The sequence below is a fragment of the Thermobia domestica genome, chromosome 14 (genome assembly GCF_964235325.1).
Source record: "Thermobia domestica chromosome 14, izTheDome1.hap1.1, whole genome shotgun sequence".
Taxonomy (NCBI): Eukaryota; Metazoa; Arthropoda; class Insecta; order Zygentoma; family Lepismatidae; genus Thermobia; species Thermobia domestica.
In genome coordinates this window covers 18,470,020-18,488,579 of record NC_137467.1, presented here as the reverse complement: position 1 = coordinate 18,488,579, position 18,560 = coordinate 18,470,020, and the positions used below count along the sequence as shown (strand labels likewise).

The 18,560-nt window shown below is 36.7% G+C and overlaps 1 protein-coding gene across 3 annotated transcripts in view; it reads right to left on the bottom strand.

The window, feature by feature from the left end:
• Pi3K68D (phosphatidylinositol-4-phosphate 3-kinase catalytic subunit Pi3K68D) overlaps positions 1–18,560 on the bottom strand; it is a 408,362-nt gene that overhangs the window by 321,194 nt on the left and 68,608 nt on the right. For all 3 annotated transcript variants that reach the window (XM_081737759.1, XM_081737760.1, XM_081737761.1), the window contains exon 15: positions 15,739–15,964. In XM_081737759.1, the coding sequence (XP_081593885.1) occupies positions 15,739–15,964 (226 nt within the window). The remainder of the gene's footprint in view (positions 1–15,738; positions 15,965–18,560) is intronic.

Here is an 18,560-nt window from a genome sequence, read left to right as displayed (position 1 = left end):
TTTTTTAATGAAAGCTTATTCCTTAAAAGTGAATGCAGAATCTTGGAAATACTGACAGTATATCCATAAAACAAAACTAATCAAAGCGCTAACTACATTAATACTTGTGTAACAAAGTGAAAGGAGGTCACAGCCAATCTTCCCAGATATCTTAAAACACGATTAACCAGTGGAATGGCAAGAGAAGGAAGGAGATATCGAAGAGACACCGGATAATATTTTTAAGAACGTGTTAGAAGGAGAATCTCTGGGAAGAGTGGGCATGACTTCCTTTCACTTTCTGTTTATACTCCAGTTGTTATTCTTTTGATTGATCTTCCGTAACGTGTCTGATAAAGGCAACGCTAAAATGCCGAAACTGTAACACAAGTATTATTAATTAGTGTTGTAAATAGAAAAAAAACCGTTCGTTTTTTTTCAGAAATGTACGTTTTTTTAGAAAAAAAAACATTGCCTCTCGTTCTTTTTCTAAATTTCGTTTTTTTTCAAACAGTCATTTGTAATGTATCTTACGTCATTTAAGTCTGAAGTATTTTTATGTAGGTGTAATTACCATAAAATGCAACATAAATTAAACACTAGAAACTGATACGGTACAAATATTTTACAATTTATATGAGTAGTGTACCTACTAAGAATCCGGGTTTCTGTACTGTTTCACCAATATCAACGAAGAAATAAATGTAGAAATGAACATTTTTTTTTTTCGTGAAAGTAGGCCTTTAATAAGTACGAAAATAATATAACGAACAGTATAAAACGCAAATAACTTGTCTAAAGGTAAAAACTAAAACTAATTTGCCTACTAATATTTTTCTGAATATCATATATAAATAATTTGTCGACTTGATATATTATATGCATTGCTGGCTCTATCATATGTGCAACACGTGCATTTCCACGGGGCTGCAATATCTGTCATAAGTATTTTATTTAAAATAAATATTTCTTGTTGGAGACAGACTTCATGATCATGGTAGCTAAATTTACCAAGCTGACCTTCAATTTGAATATTACATTCATAAATTATGTTTAGGTCTCATTAGTTTAAGACTCATGATCAGTGCTAAAGCAAATTGTAAAATAAATCCCAGAATAAACTGCTTGATTGTTGTCAAATACAGGAACTCAATTCTCGAATGCCTGCCCCCTTTGGTTAGTTAGCAGAGCTTCTCTTGTCTTTGTCGCAAATAGGATCGTTATCATTGAAGGTGGAAACACTTTTTTTTTAAAAAAAAAAATAACAGATGTAGAAGGAAAATCAAGAAATAAAGGTAAAAGAGCTAGTTGCACTATAATTGCAAACTGATATGTTCAGATTGAAACTCGATATTGAATTCTACAAAATGGATTACCATCTTTCAGATGTATTTGCTTTATCTTTCACTAACATAATAGATTAATATTTAAAGAAGAAAAAAAAACAGACACAACAATATTGTATTTGTAGTAAGTATATAAGTCTTTCTGAGTGCGGGTGTAGTTTCCTTCCCTTTCGTTGTTCATGCTGGAGTACATACTTAAAATCGTGACTTTTAAGATTTGTTCTTTCTGGAGAAACAGGGAGGCGGCAAATTACATCATTGCGCGGGCGACAAATTGCCTAGGGCAGGCCCGATGATATGTACTACCATGAGCAAAATAAATGACGCGTCTCTTTATTTTGAAGTTTTTTGAAAATATCTCCGTTTTCTTTATATGTTCGAAATTTCGAAAGGTTTCCCCAGCAGGACAGGTTAATAACAAACCCGTTTTTAATATTTGTGTTAGATATTAGCTTAAAATAAAGAAATTAGAAGCAAAAAACATTAAATCGACAGAAATCTCGAGAATTACCAACTCTGCTAAAGTGGGAAATTTTCAAGAACACGATGGAATTCTGCATTCCAACACGAAGCAGCGACATCTATGTCATTGAGAGAAATCTGGATTAAATCTACAAACTAAACTTTTAACGAATATTTCTAGTATGTCTTATTATATGCATTATCTGCAAACTCCAAATATATGAATATATGCTAAGTATTAACATAAAGATAGAGCAAATAGTGGAAATTATCTATGGAAAAGGACGAATTGGTAGGACGATCGTAATGAAATATCGTCTTTACCGGAACAGGCTCAGTTCACGTAAAAAGCAAATAGCTCAGTTAGTTAAAGCAACGAGTCTGTATGCTGAAGGTAGCGGGTTCGATCCCCTGGAAATGCCGTTGTCATTTTTATCACTACACTACGGTTATTTTATTTATTTTTTTATGTGGGAAAGAATCAAATTGTAACGTATGTGTAAAACTCATGACGATACCAAAAAAAGAAAAAATGCCGTTGTCGCACTTGCACTAGCGTCCCTAATTTTGTTTGCAAACAGTTTCGTAATTATTTCCCCTGTGCTCACTGCTCACCATATGCTCGCTGGCGTATAACGAATGTTTCCCAGTAAATGTTAATTCTAATTTGGAGAATTTTATAAAGTTTCACAATATTTCTCACTAGATAGTCTTCTATCTACGTGTTTGGATATTTTGATAACAGATGTCCCTATTAAATGTTTAATTTTCCCTAGATGTTTAATTACGGAAAAGTTTTACAATGTATTTGTATTGAATTGAAATTGTTTTGAATTTACTACATAAGGTAAGTAGACCCAAGGAGGAGAACTCAAGTAATTGATATTCTACGTAAAAGCAACCTATTGTAGAATGATGATGCTTCTTACCTTCAGCACATAATCTTTACGTTAGAGAGTCAGACAGAGAAAAATCCTGTTTTTCCTCCTCTATGACCACCCATCTTAAACCTCTACATATCATTGTTCGTCTCACAAAATTTCGGTGCTCCAAAAACATTCTAATAATAATAATAATAATAATAATAATAATAATAATAATCCTGAATATGCCATCCTTACATAATGTAAGGATATCTTAGTTTCCTAGTTTAAATCTTAAATATCTTAGTTTAAAATGCTTTCTTTAGTACTTATTTGAGCAACCATGTAGGAGGGGGTACGACTTTTTATTTTGCCCCTCTCATTTCAGTACCCTTCCAACAGAAAGTAATTTTTGATAAGCAGGACAGACAAAATGAATAAGAAATATATTTACAGCATCCTCTCCCCTTTCATGATTGGAATATCACGTAATATTTTTTATTCTACGAAAGATGGCCCTGTGCGGTTAGGGGTAGGTAACTAAAAAAATACCTAATATATAGCGCCCCTTGATTGTAATATTACCGCTTCTTTATTTGTACGAGGGAGCCCCTACACAATCAAGGGTGACAAAAAGAATAGGAAGAGTGTCTATTGATTCCAGTGGTGGATCCAGCACGAACTCCTGGGGGAGGGGAGGGGAAGTGAAACATTCTTTTGATGATGTGCAGCTGTCACAAATTACCACTTAACTAAACTAAACAATAGTGGGGGGAACCGGAACCCAGTCAGTTTAAATTGATGTAAAAGTTTAATTTTTGGCTTCATATTAAAGTTTTGGTTTCAAATGAGAGTTTCAGTCCAAGTGGTCAATGATCAAATCTCGTGGGGCTCTTCAGTGTAGGCTAATACGGCTCCCTTATGAGAAAAGGCAAAATTATTAACATGTTTATAACTTTCGAATTTTTCGTCTATTTTAAAGAAATATTTTGCTTCGTATTAAAGTGTTGGTTCCAAATGACAAATTCAGTCCGAGTGGACAATGATCAAATCTCCGGGGGGGGGCTCTTCAGTATAGGGGGCTACGGCTCCCTTATGGGAAAAGACAAAAATATGAAAATGCTTATAACTTCCGAATTTTCCGTCTATTTTAAAGAAATTATTGGCTTCATATTAAAGTCTTGGCTTCAAATGACAATTTCAGTCCGTGTGGACAATGATCAAATCTCGGAGGGCTCTTCGGTGTTTCGGCTTCTTTATGGGACAAGATTCACGTAGTTGATATTGCAAAATTGTTTTATATATATAAGTGGAAACTTGCACCATTTGGTTAATTTTACCTCTTATGTTTTGCAGATTCATATTCCAAGCAATAGTTACTCCGCAGAGCTAAAAGAAGGCACTTACTAGTTTCATTAAAACGAAATGTCTTTTATGAGAGGAGCAGACGAACGAACAGGCACCCAAACGTTGGTTGAGTCGTACGGTTGAAACTCGTTAAGCTCGCTTCAATTATTATTATTATTATTATTATTATTATTATTATTATTATTATTATTATTAAAGCTTTTTGCTCCTAATTTAGTTATTTTACTTTATTATTTAACGAATATATTGAAAATTGTCAGAGACACGTATGCAGTAATTTATTTCGGGAGGGGTCCGACTTCAATATTAGGATAAATTATAATAAAATTTTAAAAGATAATCCCCAAAATTAGGCTAAATTTACAGAAAAGTTGGGGTTTCAGAGGGGGTCCGGACCCCCTGGACCCACCCCTAAATGCGTCCTTGTTTGTCAGTAACATTTCCTCATTTTGAAACCGTCAAAAACTTCGGATAGACTATATAAAGGAAAACGAGTTATTTTCGATAAAATATCACTTCAAGGAGACGCGACAGTTTTATCGCACATGGTGGTATCCAACGTTCACAAGGGCAAGAATTCCTTCCCTTTTATTCTTTTGCTATTGTGCTGTATCGAAAGGTCAGGTTTGTAACATATTACTCCTACGAACAAGCATGACTGGCAGATAGGAATACTGAACACAACTCCAGAGAAATGCATGCTGAACTTACGTTTATAGCTACGCTTTGGTGATTTGCCCTCAAGGTCAATCGAGTGGTAATTCAGTTCCGTCTCTGTTCTTAAGCCATGTTCGTATTACTTCGAACAGTTTTGATAATGAAAAGCATGCCTCTTAATATAACAGACTTCTTTCGCGTAAGAAATCGAAACTCAGTTGGTCAGAGCAACTAGTCTGTAAGAATTAGGTTGTTAGTTAGTTAGGAGCCCAGTACGAGTAAGGGTTTTTATTACTATTGTTTTTATCTCTTTTATGTGAGGAAAAATCAAATTGTGAAATCCCGATATCAAATGTATTTGATTAGGTAGCTTTGTCTTAGCTAAACTTTAAACATCAGTAACTGTCGAAATTATTTCACTAACCGATCAGTTACTGAACATTTCAAACACGTCAAACCAGTGGCATAACATGAAGGTTAACCTCTCCTCCGCAGTCCTTAGTTATGCGTCCGTACTTTCAAGGGCGGACTAAGGGCCGGGCGACTGCCCGGGGCGCCAGAGAAAGAGGGGCACCAAAACGAGCCTCAAAAAGTAAATTTTATAATGTGCTTTCTACTGACGTTTTTGGTTTATATTCTTGTAAAGTAGTGGCAATTATATGATCTTTTTCCATTTCACTATGGAAGAAGAGAGTTTCATAGTACTAAGGGGGCTGTATCGAAAAATTGAGAGATGGCATGTAGAATAAAGTGTGCCGGGAATTAAGTATTGTTTGTTTGTTTGCTTGAGTTTAGCGTTCCACGGTTATGCCTTAATGGGCAAGGGAGATGTGGATACTAATTATAGTGGAATCCGAACCACTTTTATCGTTCAACAGTAATCCACCGGGAATTGGACCCGGTACCACAGAAGGCAGGCGTGCTAGCCACTAGACCAGGGGGTGGAGTTGGTATTGTTTATAGCGGGCCATATTCTTTGTGAAGTTTTCCTAGGTAAGGATTTCTTTTTGAAAATGGGTTTAAAACAGGGGCGTCATTTAGGGAGGGCAGGGAGGGGCATTTGCCCCCCCTGAGTTTGAGATGTATATAAATTTTATCATTAGAATAGTAGTAAATCAGTGAAAAACGCAAATTTTACTTATATCAAGAGGTCTTGCCCCCCCCAAAGCAAAATCTGAAATGACGCTCCTGGTTTAAACTATTAAAAACACTATGATAAAATGTAAAATATAGGCTACTACTAGGGGAAGGGCCACTAGACCAGGGGGTGGAGTTGGTATTGTTTATAGCGGGCCATATTCTTTGTGAAGTTTTCCTAGGTAAGGATTTCTTTTTGAAAATGGGTTTAAAACAGAGGCGTCATTTAGGGAGGGCAGGGAGGGGCATTTGCCCCCCCTGAGTATGAGATGTATATAGATTTTATCATTAGAATAGTAGTAAATCAGTGAAAAACGCGAAATTTTACTTATATCAAGAGGTCTTGCCCCCCCCCCCCCAAAGCAAAATCTGAAATGACGCTCCTGGTTTAAACTATTAAAAACACTATGATAAAATGTAAAATATAGGCTACTACTAGGGGAAGGGCGCCAAAAAGTCACTTTGCCCGTGTGAAAATTTGGCCTGCTCCGCCCCTGCGTACTTTCCGTATACTTTTTGGCCTTGCAGCTTGTGCGGTCCCCACGCCACATTGTTGCGGGGGCGCTATTTACGCCTACCCTTCGAACGTAATTCAATAACGTTTTAAGAAATTCTACCATCAGCGTGGAAACGGGTATATATTTTTCTAATAGTCCCATAGAACTTTCACTCAGAACGCCAGATGCAATTTTTCAGAGTGGGCTCTGGCTAAGTAGAAGGAAGATCTGTTTCCTAAGTAAGTTCCTTTCAGAAAGTTTGCTATTTCTTTAACAGTGATGTAAATAAACATACTCATCGTTATTAGCTCGACACCAAACCATCCTGGACAAATCCCTCTAGAACAATGATCGGCAAAAGTTATTCTGCCTAATTTTATAAGCGACTCAAGGGTAAAACACTTGTTAACGAAAGCAATGTTGTGTATATACTGCCTTGTTTCTGACAAAATATAAAGTCTTTTGTAATCTTTAGACACTTTTCCTATTCTTTTTGTCACCCTTGGTTGTGTAGGGAAGCCTCGAACAAATAAAGAAGAGGTAATATTACAGTTAAGGGGCGCTATAAATATATTAGGTATTTCTTTTTTTACCTAACCATAACGGCCTAGGGTCGTCTTCAGTAGAATAAAAAATGCTATTACATTCACGAAGGAGGAAAGGATGCTCTAAATATATTTCTTATTCATTTTGTTTGCCCTGCTTTTCAGAAATTATATACCTTGTGTTGGAGGGTGCTGAAAAGAGAGGAGGGGAAATAAAACGTCGTGCCCCCTCATACATTTTAAATTTTGTGACGTGGTTGCTCAAATTATTACTAAAGAAAGCACATTAAACTAAGATGTCTAAAGTTACAACATTATGTAATGGTGGCATATTCAGGAATAATAATAATAATAATAATAATAATAATAATAATAATAATAATAATAATAATAATAATAATAATAATAATAATAATAATAATAATAATAAATATGAATGTCTTTGGAGAGCCGAAATTATGTGACACGAATCATTACAGGTAGAGCTTTAAGATGAGTGGTCATAGGGGAGGAAAAACAGGATTTTTCTCTCTCTGACTCTCTAACGTTAAGATTATGTGCTGAAGGTAAGAAGCATCATTATTCTACAATAGGTTGCTTTTACGTAGAATATCTATTACTTGAGCTCTCCTCCTTCGGGCAACTTTGCTTATGTAGTAAATTCAAAACAATTTCAATTTAAGACAAATATTTATAGAGAAAATTAAACATTTAATAGGGAAATCTGTTATCAAAATATCCAAACACGTAGATAGAAGACTATGTAGTGAGGAATTGTGAAACTATAAAATTCTCCAAATTAGAATTAACATTTACTGGAAAACATTCGTTATGCATCAGTGAGCACAGGGGAAATAATTACGAATCTGTTTGCAAACAAAAATTAGACACACTAATGCAAATGCGACGATTTTTTTTTTTTTTTTTTGGTATCGTTATGAGTTTTACACATATGTTACAATTTGATTCTTTCCCAAATAAAAAATAAATAAAATAACCTTAGTGATAAAAATGACAACAGTCCTTCACGGGATTCGAACCGTCTACCTTCGGTATACAAACTCGTTGCTTTATCTAACTGAGCTATTTGCTTTCTTACGTAAGCTGAACCAGTTCTACAGTAAAGACGATTTTTCATTACGATTGGGCTAACAATTCGTCTTTTTCCATAGGTAATTTCCACTATTTGCACTATCTATACGTTAATACTTAGCATAGATTCATATATTTGGAGTTCGCTGATAATGCATATAATAAGACATACTAGAAATATTTCGTTAAAATTTTCGTTTGTAGATCTAATCCACGCTTCTCTCACTGACATAGATGTCGCTGCTTCGTGTTGAACTGCAGAATTCCCTCGCGTTCTTGAAAATTTCCCACTTTAGCAGAGTTGGTAATTCTCGAGATTTCTGTCGATTTAATGTTTTTTGCTTCTAATTTCTTTATTTTAAGCTAATATCTAACACAAATATTAAAAACGGGTTTGTTATTAACCTGTCCTGCTGGGGAAACCTTCCGAGATTTCGAACATATAAAGAAAACGGAGATATTTTCAAAAAACTTCAAAATAAAGAGACGCGTCATTTATTTTGCTCATGGTAGTACACTCATGTCCAAAATGATTGTCGCATATCTATAACTGTCTTCTTGTAAGAATATAATTTGATAATGATTTTGCAGGGTACTTTTAATACTGATGCTGTGTGTATAATCTGAAAATGTATATTTATGATAAATTTTAAAGGAAAAGAATTGTAAATACGAAAATGAGAAAGAATAAAAGAAAATGATGCTAAATGGACAAGAAAGTTTCATTTTCGTTTTATTGTTCTTATTTACTGCTGTTTTGACATGAAATTTTCCACATACATGTTTTTTCCGATTATACACATACTAACATTATAAGAAATACCAGACGGATTCGTTATCAAATTATATTCCTAGAACAACATATTTATAGACATGGAACAATAATTTTGGACATGAGTGTACATACAAGACATGAATATAGGATAACATAATTTGAAGTAATGCAGGGTGTTTCAAAATGAATATTAGGATTTTGAAACTTTATAGTATCTATTACAATTAACTTACAATTATAAGTATTATCAAATAAAAGAGCAACTCAAACAGTTTTGTACACACGCACGCCATGCATTGTTTCCTCTGTCTGCCGTTAGAAAGAGCAAGTAGCAAAGATGGAGACTAGAGACCAGACAGCTTTGTGTGTTTTAACCTTGCAAAGACTGAATCTGTAGTTACAGTGCAACCGTCTGTATGAATTGAATGTTTTGTGCCATATGGCGGAAAGTTTATGGGCCTTTCTCACCTATTGACTCAATGTGTGCCATGTGACGAATGAAGCTCACATCGCACACTTGAAGCAAAAACTGTTTGAGGTGTTCTTTTATTTGATGTATTTATAATTGTGCGTAAAATGTAATAAGTACTACGAAGACTTAATTCCCCGATATTCATTTTGAAACACCCTGAATTTCTCAGCATCAGTATTGGAACTAAGATGTAAAAAGGAGAGATTATGATTGTTTACAACAACGATATTATTATTAGTCAAGACTATAATTACTACAACAGCACAAGTTAGTAGTCAAAAAAAATGTAATTAAATGTACACTCGTAACCCTTTCGGATCCACATGGCCAAAGTGGCACATACGCGAGTGTCACTTTTTTAATCCGCTCCTGTATGGTCACTAATTAAGATATCGGTATATATTGTTTTGCCAAATATGGTTGGTCCATAGTTTATCATTTTAGTTTCTTCTTCTTTTGTGTGTCGAATTTCCTTCTCAAATTTCACCCGTCAAAAATTCAAGAATTTTCGAATTTTCTTTATTACTTTTCCCCTGTAGCTTCATTCGTTGTAGAGAGACCTCCTTAAGACTTGTCAGGTAGATACGTCGGATGGATACCTAATTGTTGACATCAATTGGATGGGCTTGCGCGCAGTGTTGCCAACTACGGAAATTAAAATCTTAAATTTGGGCAAAAAATTCGAAATTTTTGTTATAAACCTACCTATACGTCCCAATGCAAGTCAACTTACGCCAGCCGAACATTTGTTCTTACTGAACAAACTCGGGTACATATCGTTACAGTGGAGTAATTAGGGGACGCACGAAAAATTCGGATTTAGGTTCTAACTTTTGATTTTCCCTACTTTTCTGTTTATCGAAATATATTTTTGGTAATTAAAAGCATTGTTTCTTAAATATCGCCATGATGCTTGTAGGATATATTAGTAATGTACCAGTGATTATTTTAAGATAGTTTTCGTCTGTCTGGTAGCAGTGTTGCCAGCTACGGAAAATTTTAATTCAAGATGTTAGGGGAAAATTACTGTTTTGTCTACTATATCCCTCTTGTTGACTACATAGGAACAAAAGTACCAGTATCTGAAAGTCTTGTCTTTGCCCTTCACAACACACTATAGAAAGTTTCAATACGATAGTTAGGGGAAGTACAGTTGAGGTTTACAGTAGACCTTGTTCTCTAAGTGGAAAGATAATTGATTTTTTTACGTAGACTGAAATATTTTTTAATGATCTGCTTACTTTATTGGATATCGTCACAATACTTGTAGGGTATATAATAGGGATACCAAAGCTTCTTTTAAGATAGTTTGTGTGTGTCTGCTAGCACTGTTGCCAGCTACAGAAAATTTTAATTTCCGATTTTAGGAGGAAATTTTGGAAAAATTCCCTTTTTGTCTCTATTATTTCCCTCTTGTTGGCTACATTCGAACAAACGTACCACTGTCTGAAAGCCTCGTCCTTAGCCGACACAGCGCACCATAAGAAGTTTCGGTAGAATAATTAGGGGAAGTACAGTTGTGGCTTATAATAAACCATGTTCTGTAAATGGTAAGAAAATTGTGCATTTCTGAGTTAGAATGAGATTTTTTTTTTAATTTCATGTTTACTTTGTTAGATATCGCAATGATACTTGTAGGATACATTCTTAGGGTACCAAGGTTTACAATCAGATAGTTTACGTATGTTTTATGGCAATGTTTCCAGCCAAAACAATTAATTCCCGATTTTAAGTGAAAAATTCGGCAAATTTCCCTTTCCCCTCTATTATTTCCCTCTTGCTCGCTACGTTGGAACAAATGTACCACTATCTGAAAGCCTTCTCTTTAGCCTACAGAACACACCATAAAAAGTTTCAAATAGGATAATTAGAGAAGCTGTAGCGTCGGCATATCTGTTGATTTTTGCTTTTGAGGCGTAAAAAGTGTCAAAATTTCATGTGTATGGAAATAGATTTTTTTTTGTTTCTCTCTTTGAATGGAAGCCAGCGACTTCAAGTTTTCACTGTACCTTGTCAATGCACCAAAGAATCTTTTTAGGTGATGGCAACAGTGGTGCTAGATACAAAAAATCTTGAATTTCGGTTAGGGATTTTTTGTAAATTTTCACCCCTACATTTCCCTCAGTAATTTCCCACCCGCTCGCAACACTGCAATGTAACGTACCCCAAAAAATAGCCACATTCCTTTTCTAAAAAACAAGGTCTTAACCATATCAATAGGGTAAATGGTTTTTGAGGAATATGTCACTAACTGACAAAGTATGAAAACGCCAAAAATGATCTGGGTCCGAAAGGAATAATCACACGATTTTGCTCGTATATGTACAAGGAAACAAACGATTTGTAAGTTACGAGGGCTTCGACTCAAGTTCTATTGATTATTTTAATAATCTTCAACATACATCAATAAATAATAGCTGCCAGAAAAAAAAACAGACATTTGAAAAAAAACCTGAAAAAGAACGATGTTTTTTATTGAAAAAAAACTTCACAGAAAAATACCGTTTTTTTTACAACACTATTATTAATACACTGTGTTTCGCTCAATTTTGTTTTATTTATACACTTTAAATACAGAAAATGTGCGTTTTATATGCCGACAAACGTGGAGCAAATCATTTTATGGGAAAACACGCAAACATACATATGAGATTTCTACTACAAAGATAGCATTAAGTATTTTCTTAATGACACACACAATACTCAATTAAATGACCATGCACTGAACAAACCACACTAATCTCCTTGGTGCTACAGCCAACGAAGGAAGCCTACAAATTGGAAGCAATAACTCTCAGATTTGGAGTTACTCTTCCAGCGACTGCGAAAACATGACTTTAGAGCTACCCCGAAGAAAACCCACCTATTAGAGCCCTATTACATTAGGCCAGTGGCGCAACCAATGGACGGAGGGCGCGGCGGGGCATTGAAGTATACAGAGCCTATTACACTAAGACAACTGATGGCGCCACTAAGAAATCGGTGGACGGATGGTGGACGAGCTCAGCAACTGCCCGGGCAACCATTGGTGGCGCGGGCCACACTTGGGCCATTGATCTTAACGTAGCGTACTACATTAAGTCACTGGTGGCGCCACCAGTAGCAGGTTCAAGAGTTGTTTGATCATCGGCGCTTGCTCTGTGACCCATCAGACCGCAATATATTGTCACTCCGTGTAGTGTTGATCGTTTCTTTTGATTTGCGAGAAAATGCCAAGTGACAATGAAAGTAGTGAAGGAAATGGAATGAAGTTACAAATTCATTCCCAAGAACAAGGGATTGGACATTCCAATGCCCAACAGTTCAAAAAATGATGGCTTTGACATTCGAAAGTAATTTAAAAAAAAAAAAAACTTAGTGTCGTCCGCACAAAGAAGATAATCGAATAGTGTGTAATATAGTTCTTCATCTTTCCTTGACATCAATATTGGGTGTATTTACACTTTCTTCTTCGCCTTCTTCGCCTCCTCTTTTTCATCAAGAGGGCAAGGAGAAGCATGCTTTCACTCACTGAAGACATTTTTTCATGGAAATATTCTTGTTTTGGTTGTGCCACTGGTGGACGATACGCGAGTGTGGTGTCGCCAGCGGTTTTGCAACCAGTGGCCTGGTGGCGCAACTGGTGGCCTAATGTAATGGAGCCCTTATACACTGGGCTTTATGTGTTGAGCTCTGGACAAAATATAAAAAATTCTCCGAAAATAGTTAATAAAATCAGAAACTTCCCTTACATAGGGAGAACGTTACAATATATAACGGAGTTTTGGTAGATCGAACACCTTAAAAAGAAAAGTGGTGGGAAATACTGTGTACACCCTAAACTTAATCGAAGCCATAACATTTCAAACGCAACACAAAGCAAATCTTAACAAACGAAGCATGCTTATAGTAAAATCGCAGGTCATACAAAACAAAACAAAACAAAAACTCAATCCGCAACACCATGCAATGTTATTTTTATATTCTCACCAACAATTTACATTCACCAGTCTCAAATAAATACCATGGGAAGAAAGTATCAGTCAACTACGGGAAGAGAAACAAAAGCCTTTCATCTCATGCCTTTTTTGTTTAAGAGTTTACATTACTACTTTCAGCACCAAAAAAAATATTACCTGCAGAAATCGGTCAATCCATTTCTGAGGCACCAAAACACAAGAAAAAAGAAGTACAAAGATGTTCTAACAAAAAAATATTACCAAGCTGGATATATTTTTATGTAATACATACGAGAACTTATAATAGTAACTAACATATACAGAAAAAAAGAAAGTTTAAAAAATATGTACATTATATACAATTACTTTTACAAGGTGTCTACTGAATTTCAATTTCAAAATTCCAGTATATTCGGTATAACTATCAGCAAAATTCCAATACCTAATATAATGACTTTTTTAAGTTCTTTAGGAATAATCACACTCTTGATGATTTCAGGTTTGTAATTGTTTTACCATCATGTGAATATTTTATTTTTAATAAATGTAGTTAGCTTTGATTTCTTTGAAATACAAATGATTAGGTATATGTAACTGCTCATGAAGGCGCTGGAATCTTTACACAAGCACTGTGCCACATCCATACCAAGCATTAAAACTGGCCCTGTTTCCCATCATTGGGCATACTTTTACTGACTTTACTGACTAGTTTGCAGCCTGTATACTGTACTTGAAGCATTGCATATAATATAATGCATCCATTGTTATTATACGTGAGGTATTGAAAAAAATAAAGAAATAAAGCGGAAACTGAAAACAGTATTAGTAGAAAGGGGAAGTTAGTAACTATCTACAACTCCAAGAGAGATGGCGTCACCTCTTAACGCCGGATCATTAGGGAAAATCACAATTTATTCTTTCAGTAACTGTACTGTATTATATAAGTATTGTTGTTCTATAAAATCATTTTTTTAATAATCCGAAGCTCAATTTCACTATTTTCCTTTGATCAACAACCTCAATTCATGACTTTCATAGCCCGTAGACCCTTCTCGGAGGCCTGATACAGTGAGCCAAGAACATTATTTGTATTATAATAAATGTACTATTAAGTTATACTATAATTTGTATAAATAATTGTGTATTACTCTATTCTAGCTATAATACAAGATTGTTATTGTCCTGGACTTTTGGAGTTCAAAAATACAGAATATATTATAAAGAATGATAATATGTGTATATTTCATAATTTTTCCAGTATGTGGATCAAAATTTCAGTATTTCCAGTATCAAAATTAAATTCCAGTATTTCAAGTATTTCCAGTATGAGTAGACACCCTGTTTTAGTTTGTTAGTATTATTTAAGAAGTACACAAAACTGTAAGCAGCACGCATTGCGTATTCTCTAATGCTGTATTTGTAAATAACTTACAGGGTCTGTCCTGCATGAAACCAAACTAGCTCTGATGTGGCGCCCTCTCGTGTCGCGCAGTGAAACTAAGTACCGGGAGAGGTAGTGGGGGGCCGTAGCAACACCAGGCACAAGTGTTCAGTCTGCTGCGAGCAGTGGTTCGGTGTGAATCGAGTGTTGAGCGGGACGTTGTGCGAGTGTCTTGTAACAAAGCGAAATGCCGCGGTTGCTTGAGCAGCGTTACGCCACTAAATTTTATGTTTGGCTAGGGAAATCGGGAACGGAGACACAGCAAACGGCAGAGCGCGGAGTGGCACACACCGCTGTCTCCTCATCCAAAAAAGGCGCGGATGAGCAAGTCCAAACGATGCTCATCGTTTTCCACAACGCTCAAGGCGTCATCCACAAGGAATTCGTCCCGCAAGGCGCGACGGTGAACGCAACTTTCTACGTCCAGGTCCTCGAAAGACTCCGCAGACAGATCGCCCGCGTTCGAAGAGACATCGCCAACAACTGGACCCTGCACTACGACAACGCGCCCAGTCACACGGCAAGGATTGTGCAGGAGTTTTTGGACAAGAAAAATATTTCTACGCTTCCACAACCTCCCTACAACCCTGATCTGTCCCCGTGTGACTTTTTCCTCTTCCCCCGACTAAAACGAGACCTCAAAGGACGTCGATTCGAGTCTACCGAAGCTGTTCAAGCTGCCGTTACAAGGATCCTGAACAGCATTTCACAAGAGGGGTTCCAGGGAGCTTATCTACAGTGGCAGAATCGCGGGAAGCGCTGTGTAGATGCCGGTGGGTGTTATTTTGAAAATTATTAGTTGTACTTTATGCTACTTTCAATACATCCAGTTCCACAGCCTTAGTCTGGTTTCATTCAGGACAGACCCTGTACTACATTATTTTAAAACAATTTTTAATACGTTAAGATTTGCATCTTTACGCTCGGAGGCCATAGGCCATCTCCATTATGAGTAGAAACAAAAAGATGGAAACTGTAATACATTCTAGTTTAAAATACAGTGTGTGTTGAACGGTATCACTTATGTTACAATACCCAATCCAAAGCCATGGATGGTGTTAAGTTATTTTAATACTTATTCATATCTTGTTATATTTTATAAGAAATGTTATAACTTAAAGGGAAAAAATAAATAAATGAATTAATTAATTAACAATAGATCTTACCTGTGGGCTTTGTCCAGGCAGTGTTTGCATTAACAACCAATAGAGATGATGAGCAACTCTTGGCGATGTTAAAGCACGTTCTAATAGGAATCGGGCTAGATTAGAAGCCTCCCATGTTTCGTGCTTTAACGCCTGAACTAACTGAGGCAAATAATCTACTAATTCATCGCTGCCGATATCTTTGATCCATGTCAGAGCAACACGACGAACTTCCGAATCTGGAAAACTAGAAACACAAGATACATTAAAATCAACGAATTTGTATATGAACTTCCAATCTCTTTGATGAAATGCTAAAAGAATATGACAACTGAACTGAAAGACACTATAGCCTCTTACTCCGGCTTGCAGCGCAGTTGCTCTGTTACAGCACGATTCGTTTTTGTGTTTCGGCACTTCATGTATTTCTATAACTCCTACTAACCTGTCATGTTTAATTTGTAATATTAAAAAACGACATTTTTTTTATACTATGTACTTTTATAACTATAAATTTCTTGTAATCAAATCAAAATATTAAGGAACAAAGAAATGGTAAACAAGTCTTACGTATAGAGAGTGAAAGTTCGTCAACTATAAATACTGACCTCGGGAAGCACTAAATATGTCTGGATGTTTTGTTCTGGCTTCATCTTTCGTCGTTAGAAGCACTTTTTATAATTGGTTGGCGACAATGGCTTTCATACTTGGTATAACGTAAGTTTATCTTTTCGTTATTCCTTCACTGATACTTTGGCTTATAACCTTGCTAATTGTGATTTAGGAAGTCTCCCAATAAGGAAAATAATATAGTCAATCATACATTTCATTTCATAGACCAGATATTACCACTATACTCTGCTTTATGTCTCTCTACATGTAATTATTATGTACTTTGAATCATGTAAACACAATGTTAGAATGTTCCTGTTATTATAAGGCATGTAACTGCAAAAAGTATGTTCTCCTTAAACTGCCGTTGATATAGGACATTCATTAGTCTTCATTTTTTATGTATCTACTAATTCAGTTATATTAATTAAATATAAGGGGCATTCAAATGAAACCCGGTCACTAGCGTAAAGTAACGGTAACGATTGTATTAACTCAAAAATGTAGTTATACACAGTACACATACTAACACATGTAGTGATACACAGTGCACATACTCAAAAATAGTCGCCAAAACTGTTGGCACATTCATCCCATTGCGACACTAGCCGGTCGATTCCATCCTTGAAGAAGCTAGTAGGCTGCTGTTGGATCCAGGCCTGGACCCAGTCTCACACTTCGTCGTCCGTTGCGAATCGATGTCCGCGAGTAGCTTGTTTTAGAGGTCCAAACACATGAAAATCACTCGGTGAAAGGTCGGGACTGTACGGCGGATGTTCCAGCGTTTCCCACCGAAACTGCTGCAATGTCGTCTTCCCCGCATTTGCCGTGTGTGGGCGGCCGTTATCATGCAGAATGATAACGCCATTAGACAACATGCCTGGGCGTTTCGACTTGATGACTCGTCTTAAGTTCTGTAAAATGGCTTGATAAGGCTGGGCATTGATGGTGGTACCCCGTTCCAGGAATTCGATAAGCAGTGGGCCCTTGTGGTCAAAAAAGGACATCAAGACCTTACCAGAACTGGTGTACAAGGCCTTTGATTTCCTTGGAGGTGGTGAAGTCGCATGTTTCCACTGTTTGCTCTGATGCTTGCTTTCCGGTTCAAAATGGTGACACCATGTTTCGTTCCGCGACAATACGCGACAGAAAGCCTTATTCCTCGTCATGATAACGTTGCAGATGACTCAAAGACAGCGCCATTCGAGTATTGCGCTGTCCGGCGGTCAGTTGGTGGGGAACCCACTGCGCACAATTTTTTCGAAAGTTCAAGTGTTAATGCATTATGGTATGGGTGGTGCCCACGCTACTACCCAGTAACTAATAGATCTTGTCCATGATGATTCTGCGGTTGTCCAAGACTAAAGCATTCACTTCTGCAATCACTTCCGGTGTGATGACACAATGAGCCTGTTCAGGACGAGCATAGTCTTCCACTAACTCGCGCCCCTCAAGGAACCTTTTGCGCCATTCAACAACACTTGCACGACTCAGACTGTACTCACCGTACACAGCCTTCATCCGTCGATACATTTCACGGTCTCCAACTCCCTTCACCGCCAAAAATCGAATCACTCCTCGTTGTTCCTGCTTACTCGCCTGCATGTTCGGTAGTGGACGATAACTTGTGTGACCACCTTCTCTTCGGCGTGAAACCACACTGGCTCTATGCAACGTCAAACGGTGCGCACGCGTCAGTCTCTCTACCAATCGATGGCGCTACCATACCCGCAGTTACATAGTGCCACCTTACATGTAAGGCAAAGTTAGACGCACTGACCAGGTTTCATTTGAATTCCTCATACATATATATAGCTGGACTAGTATCCTTTTTCACTTAGTCTCTTAAATCTATAATTTACATGCAAGAAGTTCTCCCCTACTCCCTTCAAGAAACTACTTTTATCTCCTAATGAGACAACGTAAATCAGTCACCTGGAGGTAATAACACAAAGTCAAAATTTCAGTTGAGAAACTAGTATTATTGTCTCTAGCTCAATTGATAATTTAGAGCAAACGCCCACGAAGTGCAAGAACGATGTTCTAATCAATCCAGTGGCTAATTGTTTTGTATTATTCTATTTCTATCATTACCAGAAGCAAGTTCTTAGCGTATGATTTCCAAAGGGGTAAGCCCTGGCGCGTCACGGCGCTCTATTATCACCGTCGGGAGCTCGCATTAGTAACTACAGATACCCTAAAGAATCCAATCCTTCCTCAATGCTGCTCTA